Source organism: Podarcis muralis, chromosome Z (genome assembly GCF_964188315.1).
Source record: "Podarcis muralis chromosome Z, rPodMur119.hap1.1, whole genome shotgun sequence".
NCBI classification, from domain to species: Eukaryota; Metazoa; Chordata; class Lepidosauria; order Squamata; family Lacertidae; genus Podarcis; species Podarcis muralis.
Window position 1 is genome coordinate 42805613 of NC_135673.1, and position 12639 is coordinate 42818251.

At 42.9% G+C, this 12639-nt stretch overlaps 1 protein-coding gene across 7 annotated transcripts in view; it reads right to left on the reverse strand.

Moving 5' to 3' along the window:
• Positions 1–12639, reverse strand: part of AFF2 (ALF transcription elongation factor 2) — a 398976-nt gene that overhangs the window by 276304 nt on the left and 110033 nt on the right. For 6 of the 7 annotated variants that reach the window (XM_028714336.2, XM_028714334.2, XM_077922543.1 and 3 more), the window contains exon 3: positions 9168–10058. The exons of the other annotated variant lie outside the window; for it this stretch is intronic. In XM_028714336.2, the coding sequence (XP_028570169.2) occupies positions 9168–10058 (891 nt within the window). The remainder of the gene's footprint in view (positions 1–9167; positions 10059–12639) is intronic. 7 annotated transcript variants of the gene reach the window in all.

Consider the following 12639-nt stretch of genomic DNA (forward strand, 5'->3'; position numbering starts at 1 on the left):
ATTGCCAGGGAAGATCACTAGTTGCTAGCAATTTTGGGGGGAAACTGGTCCACCATGGATTAATTTGTCTCATTGAGGAACCCTTTGATAATGTTCTAAGGAAAGTAACGGCTCTCTAAAACACAGTTTAGGAAACCTAGAAATTATTTATCTGATCCTGACTAATTACATATTTATTATGTCCATCTTCCCATGAACTACAAGGTGGCATATGTGGTTCTCCCCCCATCCATTTTATCTCACAACAGCTCAGCAAGGTAGGCTAGGTTGAGGCCTGAGTGGGGGTTTGAAGCTGGGTCTCCCTGGTCTTAGTTCAACACACTAACTGTAGTCCCGAATCATGGGACTATTGAAACTTTCCAGCACATTTGACAGTCCTTCAGAAATCCATTCCTTTCTTTAGTTAGTTTTTAGGTCTTCTGAACCATTGGCCAATTAATCGTAGGGGTAATTTTACAAAAAATAATAATAATTTATCAACATTCAAGCTTATACTAAAAACAGCTGGTCAGAGAGTGTGATTTCATTCTTTAGAGGAAGGCACTGCCATTAAATCTTTCATGCAACATCCTTTCATACCAATTTAAGGAAACTGCAGCTGCTATGTCCTTTCTTTGTTTTCCAAAAAGCAAAATCAATCCACTTAAGAAGGAGGGATTTTGAAACCGAGTTCCAGGAGAACTCTGGGGTTTTTCCACAGCAACAGGAGCTCCTCACTAAGAAGAAACCAGTAACAGCACACAACAAGCCACTGAATGATGGGTTGCCTAACATGATCAAACTTCAAGGGATGCATTGGGAAACTATGCATTTTGGTAATCTATTGATAGATTACTGGATGAATTACATGGCATCAGTGGAGCCCTGAAATATATATCCCACATCTTCTCCAAGGAGGTCAAGGTGGTGTACATGGTGGTACACAGTTGACGCTGATGGAGTAATCAACCTGCAGATTAGGTTGGTCAATTCAGGATACACACCCCAGTGCCTAAGCCAAGACCGTATTGCATCTGTAGTCAATAAAGTTGTGGTCTGCTTGATCCCAAGAACTGCCTTGCTGCATCTTTATTACTCTATCTGTCCATGGCGATCATGACATTCGTCTGCTTACTGCTTCTGGGCCTGCAATGAATTTCGGTATTTGATTACACACACACACACACACACACACACACACACACACACACACATTTTATCCAAGTATGTGCATTTCTAGTAGACGTTACTTGGCAGGAGAACTGCATTGCAAATTTCGGGGATGTGTGACTTTCAAAGGATGGCTGTATTTCAGCCTGTCTATTGCTTGAAACTGAGCTAACTAGGACTTTGTAAAACAAAACAAAAAAGAGGAATAAGCAAATTAAGTAGGTTCACTTTTAAATGCAAACTGAATTGAATTTATCTCCCAATCCTAGGGTGAAATTTAATGGCAGTGGTGGCAGCAGTATTGCAGTGCCCCTCAGGCAGCGTAAGGCAACATTCTCTCCTCTTTGCTCACAATCTTTTCTCTAAGAGATCCCATGTCATAATGTAACATTTTTGAAAGAGGAGTTGTGGGGCGAAATGGTGGGTGCTGAGAGGGGTGCCATGCCCTCTCCCCCAATTGAATTGCCTTGGAAAGATGCAACATCCTGACATAGGATCACTCATGCTCTTTAAACTTCACCCCACCCCTCACAACTTCCTCTGAGTCCCTCCCCTTGCACCTCAAACTGACCCCTTTTAAAGGTAGGGGGAGGGGCTTCATAGAGTGACTTACAAAGGAATGATATATAAGGAGAAATGATGTTGGGAAGTGACAGGAATCTCTCCCCTCCACACACATATCGCAAAATAAATGGTGGTGAAACCCAAGCAGTGGTGGTGGGTTGGCTTTGGCCCCCGCTTTCACCCTGAAACTACCAAAATTGCAGCCAGTAGTTTCTATCCAAAGGACTTTCTCCTTAAGTCTGGTAAAAAACAACAACAAGCAATAGACTTATTGCCTAAGTAAAATAAAAAATAAAATAAAATTCGGAAATCAGATCCCCTCCTGTAATATTCATGAAATGGTTAGCCAGCCAAATTTCAGCTTTAATCTACAAGTCATGGGTAGTTGCCAGGGTAGGTGGTCAACTCTGTTTCCTAGCATGTACTTTGTTTCCTCTTTTTTCTTAAGTGTTATTATTTTTATTCACATATTCCCACATGATGCTTTCACTTGAGGCCTTTAAATGTTTTCCCATATTTGAATCAGGGACCAAAAAAAAAAAGTGTGTGTGGAAGCTTAAAGATGGTTTGTAAAAACCTAGAAATGCTCTACAAAGAGATTTCCTCAGGTTTTTTGCACGGCAAAACAGTGATATTAGCACATTTAACTGGGGCACAAAAGATTTCTGCAATTTGCGTGGGCATATCTGCAGCTGACTACCACCAGGCAGCTTTCAGACTAAGGATGCGTACACACCATACATTTAAAGCACATGACTTCCCCTAGAGAATCCTGGTCAATGTAGCTTGCGTCTCACAGATTTATAATTCATAGCACCCCTAGCAAACTAAAATTCCCAGGATTTTTTGTGGGAAGCCTTTGCTTTCAATATATGATGGGTACACAACCCAAAACCCTACTGAATGCATGGCTGGCCATTGCAGTAGAGGAATGATGCTTGAAGGCTTGATGCTGGTATGTGCTAAGGTATTTGAAGTGTGCAACTAATCAGAGACAACCAATGTATTACACACAATGAGGTGGCATGTGAATAGCCCTGAGGGATCAAGCCAAAGACGGCCAGTTTAGTCCAGCATCCTGCTCTGATAGTGGCCAACCAGATGTCTACAGGATGCTCAAAAATAGGACCTGATGGCAACAGCACTTTCCATACTTGTGATTCCCATAAAATAGTATTCATAGGCAAAATGTCCCTACCCCTCAAGTGTCCTGGTAAAACAGATACATCCTCTCTTTTTTCACACAAGAGCACAGCACCCATTTTGGATGCTGCAAACTTGGCCCGAAAAGTACCTTTTTCAGGGCCACGGTTGCCCTGAAAAAAGTGTGTCTTTGGGGGCTGCAATCTCACAAGGGTGACGCGAATTGTGTGGGAGTGCAGCCCCAGAAGTGTCTTGGGTTATTTCCCCCCCCCCCAATGTGTCGGAGGCTATGTAATACCTTCAAGAGTAGACAAAGAAAATAGCATTGTGGCTAGCAGCCACTAAAAGATGAAGATTGAGGAAGATACAGGTGGCAGATACAGATTTCTGGAAGGCATATCCCTCCCCAGGCCACACCCCTCACTGGTCTTGTGTAACACCCTCCTTGAGTGCTTTTGCCAAGCTGGAATGTGTCCTCCCAACTCTGATAATGCCCTTTTCTCTTCTGGCTGAAGCACAGCTCTTCTGATTGCTTCACCCATGTTTCCCTCTGGCTCTGTGTTTCTTTCAGTGTCATGTGGACTTCAGAAAGCTGCCCTTGGGACAAAGGTGGCCCTCAAGATGAAGAGGGTTCACCACCCCTACCCTAGCACAATTCATTAGTTCCAGCTCCTGGTTCCCCTCTGATAGCTACCTAATGCTCAGTCTGGGTGCATTCAGGCTTGGGTGGCAGGTGGTGCTAGCCAGAGGCCAAGCCCCTGAAATGGGGCTCTGCCAAGCCGCATTACAAAGAGAGACGTGTCTACAGCCAGAGTTCTCTAGATGAGCCCATCATATGGCCTTCATTATAAAGTATTGCAAAAGCAATACTTCTCACAGTATTTACAAATGTAAACCACATGGCCAGGCCTTGTAATACTCCACGGACAACTATGCTAAGGGACTGAGTTTTTTTTGGCTTTGTTTTATTGGTCGTTTTATTTTATTTGAAATATGAACCAGGCAAAGGGGGTTTCCAGCCTAATGCTTGTTCCAGTCCATTATTCTTCCTCCTCTGAAGTTTTCTAAAAAGCAAAGGGGAGGCTTAAATATGGAATGAAAGATCCACCCGCAAACAGAGGACATAATGTAATGTTATTTGGCAAATCAACACAAAACGAGGAATTAGTTAACCCAGGGCTCTCCCCCCACCCCTTATTCTCCCCTTTTTCTTAGCCCTTCCATTCAATTAAAAGAAATAAAAATATAAACCCCTAAAACCTACTGCGCTTGTAAAGTTTTATAAGTCATATACAAAGCTCCTTGAATTTACTGCTCGAGCTGAATCAATATGGTTATCTACCTGTCAATTTTTTTGTGCTCTTTAATCCAGAAAGAGTGCAGGCCCTTCCTTTTCCCTCTCTCACTCTTTTATAGCTTGCTGAGGAAGTACTAAGCTAATCAATATATCCTGTGATAAGGGGGTGATTTGAAACACATATAACAAAAGCTTATCATTTCACTGTACACTGAACCCGTCAAAACATTTTCTCAGAAGGAATGGCAAGAGAAATCTTCCATGTTTCACGGCTTAGGTGGGTGGTGTCAGAAGCGTTATGGGACTTTTCACTTCCCACTTTCAGGGGCCTGATTGCTTCCGATATATAATGATCTACAAACTGCCACAGTTTCCAGAGAGAACAAGGAACGGCTAGCTAAGGAGGAATGGAAAGTTCCAAAGGTATTTCCTAGGCAAATCATTGAGTGATATATAGGGATATAAGGCGGAATCGTTTTCTGTTCCACCTTGTATTTGTCAGAAGGCAGACTTTGGTAATATGGCACCCTGAGTGAGGACAAAATTTGGCACACATACCCAATTGGGACAAAATTTGGTGCCCTCCCTCCCTTTCACTTTCCGTTCTGCACATGTTCTCAAGTGCGCTATGTCCTAGTTGCAGCAACTCAATTGCCCATCTAAATGAGTAAGGTAAAGGTAAAGGGACCCCTGACCATTAGGTCCAGTTGTGGCCGACTCTGGGGTTGTGGCTCTCATCTCGCTTTATTGGCCAAGGGAGCCGGCGTACAGCTTCCAGATCATGTGGCCAGCATGACTAAGCCGCTTCTGGCGAACCAGAGCAGTGCACGGAAACGCCGTTTACCTTCCCACTGGAGCAGTACCTATTTATCTACATGCACTTTGACGTGCTTTCAAACTGCTAGGTTGGCAGGAGCAGGGACCGAGCAACGGGAGCTCACCCTGTCACAGGGATTCGAAGCTTCTGATCAGCAAGTCCTAGGCTCTATGGTTTAAACCACAGCGCCACCCTTGTCCCTTATCTAAATGAGTATAAATATAGGTATGCGGTGGAGGAAGAGGAGGATGCATCCCCTCAGCTCGGCACTGTGGTGGTGGTGGGGAACTGCCCAATCCATCCTAAATCACCCGGTGCTGCATCTGTTGCATGCCACACTGTTTCCATTCCACAGCAGTTCATATTCCACTAAAAGCTACTTTATTCATCTCACTGTCTGCTGTGCTGAAATCATGTAACTTATATAATTAATTACATAAATTGCATAAGTGACATTGCCATTATGTTACTCCACCCCATTAATTTCAGTGCAAAGGAAACATAATGCAAATGTGGACTGGGAACTATAACCAATTGCTCATTGTTTGCAGAATGAAAGCAACAGCCAACAGCACTCATGGCAAACCAAATTCACTAATATTGATTTCCGTTCTAGACATGGGATGAGCAAGCGAGCACCAGCAATTTCTGCCCCTGCATCTGTTTTCATTGGAATTTTCCAATATCCCTAGTGATAAGAGAACTATTCAAAATGTTCCACTGTGAGAAATCTCAAGAATACAGTAAGCTGTGTAATACCAAGTCAGAGCACTGGTTCTTGTAGTTCAGTATTGTCCACACTGAGTGACCAAGGCTCTCCAAGTTTCAGTCCCAACCTAGAGGTGATGGCAATTGAACCTGAGACCTTCTCCATGCAAAGTCAGAACTCTTGTCACTGAGCTATGGTTCCCCCCTTAATTAAGCAGGATTCCATTCCTCATGATTCTGAATAAAGGGCTGATTTCAAGATGAATGGTGGAAGCCATCAGACTCATGGGTACATCTAGCTCAGTTTTGTCCACACTGACTGGGTGGGTCTCTCCAGGGTTTCAGACTGGTACTTTCCCAGTTCTTACTTGGAAATGCCAGGGATTTGAACCTGGGATATTCTGCATACAAAGATGAAGCTCTGCCTCTATACTCTGGTCTTAATAAGACAGATGCTCTAGTGCTAAACTGAACCTTCCTCTTACTCATGCTCTGAAACCAAGGCTAAAACATTTTTGGCTTCTACTTGCAGTTCTTTGGATCCAAGGCCTTTGGTCATAAGCAGCCCCCCCCCCCATTACACTATTTTTTAAACACACACCCCTTCAACTGCTCTCTGACTTAAATATTCTCTTTCAAATTTGTTAATGGATATGTTTTTGTTTTTAATAGACAGCAAGAGTGAACACATTTATTTGCCTTTGCAACCTCATTATTTTCTTTCCGTGCAATTATTTCCTTGCCAAACAATACTGGTGACAAATTGCAACAGACTACTCCAGCAGATTTTTAACCAAAGGTAAAAATAAACAGAAACATCTGTAAAGCAATCTTGTACACAGCTACGTTTATTAACAAATACATTTTTCTAATAAAACACCATCTGCAAGGAACCCTCAGCTTCCACTTCATATAAATAGGTCTTTTTACGGTTTTCAGATGCTGTTCCCAGAAAATTATTCCAAGCTCTCCTGCAAAACACATCAGTCTTTGTTGCTCTTTGGAATGTTAATAAATAATGGCAAGGGATTTCCCTCCTTCTTTAAAGAAGTCAAATTATTGGCCCCAAACAATTATTCCAAAGAGCGGGGTTCGAATGTGGGTAAGGGAAGCCGACCTTTCGCAATAAAGCACCCTAAGAATGTATCATCAGTTATTCAGGGTGTAAAAAATATTACCAGCCACGAAATAGGTATTTTGGGAACTCTGCTAGGCAAGTCCTGCTATTTCAATCTGTTTAGAAGTATGCAGTGGTAGACACCACCTTGCTTAACACCTCTTAAATGTAAAATAATAGTACAATATTTATACCATGCAGATTCACTTTGGAGAGCTGCTTGTATTCAAGACTAAGCATATACAATGTTACAGAGAGTCAAGTTCTACATCAGGGTAACCCAACTGCTACAGGGAAGTCCTGTTATGTAACTTGAATGAGTTATGTTGATTTTGCAAAGGACTTCCCAGGGCAAGGCTGAGCCCTGACTCACTGGGATAGCTGAGCAGCTACCTATTAGCTTCTGAAATTTGGTCTGGATTTAAAGCAGGGCTAGTCAACTTGGTGCCTTCAGCTCTCATGCAGCCTCAGCTGCATTTGGAGAAACAGCTGGGTAAGCACTGCATGGTGCCTTGGTTTTCATGTGCATGCACTTACATGCACATGTACTAGATACAAGACAGGCATGTTTCTCAGTCTGGAGCTTGCTTCTAGAGACCACATGAAATAGAATCATAGGATTGTAGTGTTTGAAGGGACCGTGAGTGCAATCTAAAGGAGTTGATCCCTGAAGAATGGCACCATTAGAAGCCTTCCCCCCCAACCCCCCCCCCCCGCCTCTTGTGGGTTAACTGCACAAAAACTTTGTTACTAGATGTGAGCCACAGAAACAACGGCTGATTAGACTGAGAAGAAGGATGGATAATATTAGTGCTGAATTTGAAAAATACTGAAAATGCAGAGACATGAATGAGGATGATTGTCTCCAGACTTCTGGAACATGGGAAGTCCCAATAATTTTTTTTATAATTGGAATACATAATTGGTGTATTGTTATTATTGTAATTTTGATTTATTTGATTTAACTTGTCATTAATTGGAAGATTGAAAATGAATAAATTCTTTAACACACAAAAAAAAGAAGCCTTATCCCCAGGGCCGGTGTAGCCATTAGGCAGGGTTAGGCAGGGTTAGGCAGCTGCCTTAGGTGGCAGAAACAAGCAAGGCAGTGCCCCTGTGGGTGCCCTGGCTGTCCTGCCACCTTTCCTGCTGGCAGAGAACTGGCATCAGCATCAGCACTGATTTTGAGTGAGATCACATCAATTTCCAGCAAGCTCTTACTAAACTTGCACAAGATCCTGCAGGGCATGTGAGATCTAGCTGGAAACCAGTGTGATCTCACAAAAAAACCAGAGGCAGAGGTGGTGAGGTGGGTTGCAGTGGCAAGGCAGGCTTTCCCATTTCACCTCAAGCAGAAAAATGGGATGCTCCACCCCTACTTACCCAAATATTTTATTTAAATAAGTAATCCACAAAAGGGACAAAACAGGGATTGTGACTTAGCATGGAGAGGGACTAAATTATAGTCATTATATTTTATATAGTCATTAGAGCTCCATTCAATGGGAATTATTTCTAAGTAAATGTGGATAGGATTGTAGTTTTCATTCTTCCCCAGGTAACTAATTTCTATGAACCTGGACGCACAGCATATTTACAACCAAGTTTTGTCAAGATGAGAACTATTACCCATTGCAGCCAATGATTATTGAGATTTCCAGCAACACTCCACATTTCTTGCACTACAGAAAATGGAATCTATCTATCTATCTATGTATCTATGTATGTATCTATGTATCTATCTATCTATCTATCTATCTATCTATCTATCTGCTATATAAATACTTCCCAAGGTATCCATGTTGTGCAATTCTTCTGAACATTTTAAATTGACAATAACAAAACAAACAACAAAACCACAACCCACTGACACTTTCCTATTTTTAACCACAGACCTGATTATGTTGACCACACTCTTGGGGTCAGGTAGCAGGATAAGCATAACAGGATGTGCATCCTAGTAATCTTAAAAATAGACAGAACAATCTGTGTGACACCCAAACAGCATGTCAAAAAGAGCTTTCTTTTCAGCTGCAGTGCCCAAGCAGTGAACAGATATTGAAAGCACATAATTTCCAGAGCTCCCTGTGAAGAGGAATTGACGATTAAACCACTTTTGGAACTGTAGGTCTGCGAGATGGAGAGGGGGGGTCCCCTAACACCTTTCAGCATCCTGGGGGGAAAACTACAGCTCCCAGAAGTCTTTAGGGGAATCCATGACTGTTTAAACTGGTATCATAGTGCTTTAAAAGTATGGTCTGGATGTGGGGTAAGAGACTGTCAGTTAAACAGGAAACTGAGGAAGTGTAGTGGACTGAAACCCTGGAGGCAAAAGAGGTAAGTAAACAACTGAACAGATAAACAAGACTTACTTCACTAGCTTGAGGAATGTTAAGCTTTGGTAGTTTATTCTTTGAGCTGGGTCCAGTGGTCTTTCCTTCCAGTGGAATCCCAAAGGGTTGGTTTCCATAAACGCCTTCAATTTCTATTGGCATCTTCAGTTCCGGTGAGTCGTTGGGAACTTGGTCTTGACCATCCATTGGCCTAACGTAAGCAGTGGGCTTTTGCTGAGTCATGCTGCCCTTACAGTGGAGGCCTGGCAGGAAATTTTGAGTCGAAAGACCACTATTTCCTGACAACAAGGATGTAGATGGGAGTGGAGATCCAGGCCCGTGGCCCAGAAACTCGAGATCCACTGGGGACTTTGAGTGGCTGCTTTCTTTGTAAGAGTGTTCTGCCACCACTGATTTTGAATGGGTATGCCTCCTCGAGTGTGATGAGGATGGCGTTGCGTTGGCTTCATCGCCTCCTCCAGGTTTATGCTGCTCACTTTGGCAAGCATAGCGGTCATCATACCTGCCTTGTGGAGGTTCGTGGGATGAGCTGTGCTTTGTCCGACTTTGCGCACTCCCGGACTGACTTGGCTGACCACCGTTTGAGCTGTGGCTGACACGGGACCAGTCAGTCCTGGATTTCCTGCTGCTCTGGTGACTGTGCACTAAAGTTGAACTGGACGATATAGCCGCAGGGGGCGGCATCGAAGCTGAGGAGTGCCCCGTGATTTGGTGGGGCGGGACCATCCGGTTCCTTTGTTCTGGGAAAAAGGTCTGTTCGTTTTTATCTACTGGAGTTTGTGGCACAGAATTCTGTGGGATTCCTACAAGGTGGCTCTGGTTGGAATGGTTGGTCAGAAAGTCCTTCATCTCATCGTAGTTCCCCAATGTATTCTGGACACGGTTGGCTAGAGCGTCACCTTTGTTAGTCTGAAATACAAGAAGGGAAACAATGACAACATGAATATACCTCAGTGATTTCACTATTCAGCATGGCTGCAATCTTAATAACATTTACTTGGACATCTTACTGGACTCAGTGGAATCTATGCCTAGGAAAGCAGTGTTAGGATTGCAAGAAGCAGCAGGGGTAAGTAGCAGTGCTGTTGAAGACAAAAAACAATGGACTCAGAGTACGACTTTTCTCGGCTCATAATCCTTGGATGCATTCTGAGGAAAGCTCTGTTGCCTCAAAAAATTTCCTCAGCTTTGAATTTAAATTGAAAATATTATGAGCTTGTGTGCCAATTTTGCACCGAGAAAGTCTACATTCATTCATACATACACACCCCCAAACATAGACAACATATATTTTTTAAAAACTGCATACACCTGCTCTTCAGATAGAAAGTGTCCTAATTATGGACTACAGGTTCCACATTTATAAGCATCTATTACAATAGCCAGTGCTATAGATCACTAATACTCTTCCAACATAGTTACGTTGCATTTCTGCTGCAAGAAAATGTTAAATGATTGCATCTTGTAATTCTGTTCAATAAAATGAGACGATAAGCTTCCAAATTCTTCTGGGTTTTTTGTTGTTTTTTTTACTCTTTTCCCCATCATTCTGACCAATTCAGTTAATTTTTGCCACCATTGTGAGTTTTCACTTTCATATCCCATGCTTTTACTGTTGGCTTTTACTGCTGGCAATGTTTCCTATGGGGATTACATGCTCTGATTATGTATCTTTTCATTATTACAGATCTCTTGATTGCCATTGTTAGTGCACAGAATCGCAGAATCATCAGAACCTATAGCTTAGCAACTGGGAAGGGCAAGCGAAAATCCTTAGCGTACAAGAAGGAACTCAACATCTCTCTTGTTGAGGTGTGGAAAGAAAGTCTTCAGCATTTGTTTTGTCCCTGCTTAGTGTGTGAGGTAGGCATCCCTAGCCACATGCGGATATAAGCAGTCAATAGAGTTCATACCCATTGGCTTGGGCTGCATGTGACATTTCAAGTTGAGAGAGAAAGGTACAAGAAGTGGTTAGTGCCTGCTCTGTTTGTAGTATCCCCTACAAACAGCAGCTGGAGTCCTCAAAGGCAAGTCCGGCCTTTGACCCTTGAGCTGCCAGCCTAGAGCAGGGGTAGCCAATGTAACGGCCTCCAGAACTACAATGTCCACCATCCTTAACCATTGGCCATGCTGGTTGGGACTGGTGGGTGTTGTAGAGCACAGCATCTGGAGGGGCTTCACGCTGGGTACCCCAATGGAGAAGAAAAGGGAAGCGCGTAGAAAGGCTGGCAGCAATGGCAAACAGGACCCCCAGGCAGTCTACTATGTTAGATGGTGAAGGTTATAAGTTATAGCTATCTAAGGGTTTGTACACATTACCATTTACTCCAGCGTGCTCCCGCCGCTGTTTTATCTAAGCCAGGTTCACACGACGTTAGCCACAATCCATCTGTGTCCCGCAGCCTTAAGGGGAATACTCCTCTTTGGATCTGTTTCTCCTGAAACCAGGTTCCATCCGGTTTGAAAACAGAAGCCACAGTTCTGTCGCGCTCTGAACAAGTTCGGGCAGCTTTTGCGCATGCATGGTTGGCAGTGCGCCCACACACCACAGGGGAAGAAATCGTCGGGCGAAGGCATCCCCCTGCCTCTGCTTTGGTGTGAACAGTGGTGGGAGAAAGCGACTGGGAAATGCAGCGCAGGGGAAATGAACTTCAGGCTGCTAGTGTGAGCAGAGTCTAACTCAGAGATTTCCAAACAGTGTTAGTGTGTCAGCAGCAGTCTTCCCGTGCTCCTTCCAGGGCTAGAAAGGGGTTAGTTTAACCTCCAGTTTGCTAGTCAAACTGAATCAATGTGTTATGAAATGATGCATGTCTAAAAAGTGTGTCACCAACATGGAAAGTTTGGAAAGCACTGGCCTAACTTGTCGTATTACATTGTGAGGCAGAAAACTTTAGAAAGCTTTTCTTAATATTATTGTTCTGCTCAGTGCTTTTTTTCTGGGGGTACACAGGGGTACACATACCCCTAAACATTTTGTGAAACTAAGTTTGGGCAGTATTTCAATATGAGTAGGATAATGAAAGTACCCCTAAACAACTTTCTTCTACAGATTGCTTAAGATCTATTATAAAAGGAATATGTATCTATATAAATTGTTGCCAGCTAGATTTGGAAGTCCTCTGTTCTGTTTTCTAGAACCGTTTAGAGTCTGTTTTGCAAATCTATGATTCACAGTTATTTTCTGTGCAGCAGTTATTAAGCAAATCCTGACTCATTTTTGACATTATTATGTTTTCATCTCCAGTGCTTTTCTACTCTGTTTTCCAGACTGTTTCTTCTTTCTCACCCCAAAGAATCCATTTATATGAACAGGAATTTGTACACAGATTATTGCTCATTTTATGGGCCAAAGTTACATCTGAGCAGTAGCTAGAAATAATTTTTTTAAGAGAGGTAATTTACTAGGGGTAACTTGAGTCTACCTCTAAAGGAAAGTGTGAACTGGCTTGAAGAAACTTAATGATTATACAAATTCCCCTGAACTAAATAC